The sequence below is a fragment of the Ceratosolen solmsi genome, unplaced genomic scaffold, assembly GCF_000503995.2.
Source record: "Ceratosolen solmsi marchali unplaced genomic scaffold, CerSol_1.0 scaffold15, whole genome shotgun sequence".
In the NCBI taxonomy this organism is placed as follows: domain Eukaryota; kingdom Metazoa; phylum Arthropoda; class Insecta; order Hymenoptera; family Agaonidae; genus Ceratosolen; species Ceratosolen solmsi.
This window is the reverse complement of record NW_011948434.1, coordinates 3,850,844-3,853,456: the sequence shown is the minus strand read 5'-3', so window position 1 is coordinate 3,853,456 and position 2,613 is coordinate 3,850,844. Positions and strand designations below refer to the sequence as shown.

Here is a 2,613-nt window from a genome sequence, read left to right as displayed (position 1 = left end):
CACCAATTGCCGTAAAGCGCAACGTAGAACCATCACCGTCGGAGTCAATCACCGCTAAACAAACAAACCCTTAGCAGGCGATGCTTTGCCCTGGAGAAATTTGCGTATATCGACCGCGACCCAACACTCGAACATTTGTTTTGAATTTTCGCCAGACGCTGACCCCGACGCTATTCAATCTACACATTTAAGCATTCTACGATAGGGAACTACTATGAAACGTACAATTTCATACGACGATTGATCTTTCCTCAATTAATGGCACGCTCCCGCGTGTTCAAATTATGTACACGTGATAATTGGCGGATAATTCCATTCTGTTTAGCAGAATTTCACCTTTTTTAATTATAATATTTATATCGGGCCTTATTGAATTTCCCCGACAAAAAATATCGCCGCAAAGTGTCTCGTCCTTTCAAACTAACAAGAAAAATTAAGTATTTACCAATTACGTTTGTTTACTAAAATTCCCTGAGATTGTAATTGATAATCTTTATTGGGATTGTTTACCTCGGCTCGATTCAAAATTGAGCAAATCGGAAATGATAATAAAGTGAATAATATTTGTATTATGGTTAGTAATGAATCAAGAATTTAGGCATTATGGCTGTAGAATACGTTCTAAAATTTTTAATAGCTTCGCTGGATAAGTCGGAGATAAGCGAAAGGATCGTAGATATAAGCTCGTAAACGAAATTTTTGGGTAAATGACTGGAAATGTTTTTACTTTGTCGTCGAGAGTGGGCATACTCGTTAAAACTCCTATTTTCTTCGCTGCAATAACTTTAATCATATATATTCTCTGTACTCGTGATACGAAGGGTCGCTTGTTAAAACATTTGCTTAAAAAGTATGACCGAACATACCATGAAGGCCCATTTGGGCGAATTATATCATGTAATCCACGATAAATACCACAAAGGCGTTTACTCACCAATGCGTAAAGCGATTGCTTTTTTTGATGCTAAATAAAGGAAACCGTAAAAATAAGAAAAATCTGCTCGGAATAAGAAGTCGTGAGTCATCCGGGTGGATCAATTGTTTTTCGGGCATACGAAGACTTTGCCCTTGTGTTCTGGAAAGCCGAGGAACAAAAGACATTGCTCTCTATATCTTGGCTCAATCACCGACTGGCGATAATAGCTATCTATCCTTCAATCGGCATAAAACACTTCGTGCCAACGCTGGGGACAAGAGAAAAACATATGATAATCGGTAATTATCTGAATGCCTGTAGTTATAGGACGAAAATAACGTTCTGACCTTTACGATGTGTACTGCGTGATTCGCTCATAAACGTTTTGTTTTTTTTTTCTTTTTTTTTCTTTTTTTTTCTTTTTGTCGAGTGAATTTTGTTTGGTTTTTTTTTTTTTTTTTTTTTTCTTTTTTTTTCTTTTTTTTTCTTTTTGTTTGTTTTATTTTGTTTGGTTTTTTTTTTTTGTTTTGTTTTCTTTTGTTTTGGTTTTGTTTGGTTTTGTTTTGTTTAATCTACTTATTGCGATAAAAATTCAGTTCCCTTTACAAGTCAGAAACAGAGCGTAATACTGTCGATCAACAAAGTATTGTAGAAATCGGCATTACGGTTATTTTAAATGAAACCTAAAACAACTGGAGTGAGTTTAACCGGCTTAAAAGCATACCGAGTGCTACGAACGTGATTACTACGTGAAAATATAATGTCAAGGTCAAGCATTGAAGAAGACACGAAAAGGTGGGAAAGTGCATTCGGAGTGGGCGGGGCGGGAGCGGGAGCGGAGACAGTTTAAGAGTCGGTTAGGTAAACAGTGGTAAAATAGCGGAAAATTCGGGAAGTCAAATATGAGCGATAAGGCCGCTCGCCGCCCGGTTTATCCGCTACTAAAAGCCATCGGCCAAACTAGCAAACACGACGAGTGTATCAGCGCCAATATTTATTTCGCGCACGAAGCAAAATAATCCGTGAACGATGCCCGGGACGCAACGAAAAAAGGTTCGAGCAGATCGGCGATCGACACGCACAGCTTACATCAAAGGTCGCGGCAGAAAAACAAATAAGCCGTCGAAGCTAGAAAAATCATCGATTAAAGGCGCCTTGGTGTTTTTTTGGTATTGCGTACAGCGCGGACGGGCGTGTCTCTTTGGTTGGGAACAACGGGTTTTTTTGGGGGGGGAAGCGGGGGGGGGGGGGGGGGGGGGGGGGGGGCGTGAGAGTAGCAACAGACGAGAAAGAAGGTGGGATAATGAGAATCGCTGGCTGTCCTTCCAGATTAACCGATCGATCGCTCCACGTAACCCTCCTCGAGGCACCAGGCCTACTCGCTTCTCTCTGTGCGCGCGCGCGCGCATGTGTGTCTCTCTCTCTCTCTCTCTCTCTCTCTCTCTCTCTGTGTGTGTGTGTATGTGTTTGTGTGTGTATATGTGTGTGCGCGTGCGTGCGTGCGCGCGCGTGTCTCGTGCCACGCGTCTCTCCTCCATTCCGGATGAGCGCTTCCCGTCCCCCAGTGCGCTTTCCCGTTCTCGCGATTGGCTTTGTTTGCCAGAGCCAATACGTTTTTGCGAGATGGCTCCTCGCTCCCGATCACCGTCTGTATCCATCACCAAACCCCTCTGAACATCTCCCCGCGAGTCTTTAAA

At 42.4% G+C, this 2,613-nt stretch overlaps 1 protein-coding gene across 1 annotated transcript in view; it reads right to left on the bottom strand.

The window, feature by feature from the left end:
• Positions 1-1,299, bottom strand: part of Hb (hunchback) — a 9,231-nt gene extending 7,932 nt beyond the window's left edge. Inside the window, 1 exon segment of the mRNA XM_011502898.1 lies at positions 935-1,299. Within this exon segment, the coding sequence (XP_011501200.1) occupies positions 935-1,025 (91 nt within the window). The 5' untranslated portion in view covers positions 1,026-1,299.
• Between the last annotated feature and the right edge of the window lie 1,314 nt (positions 1,300-2,613).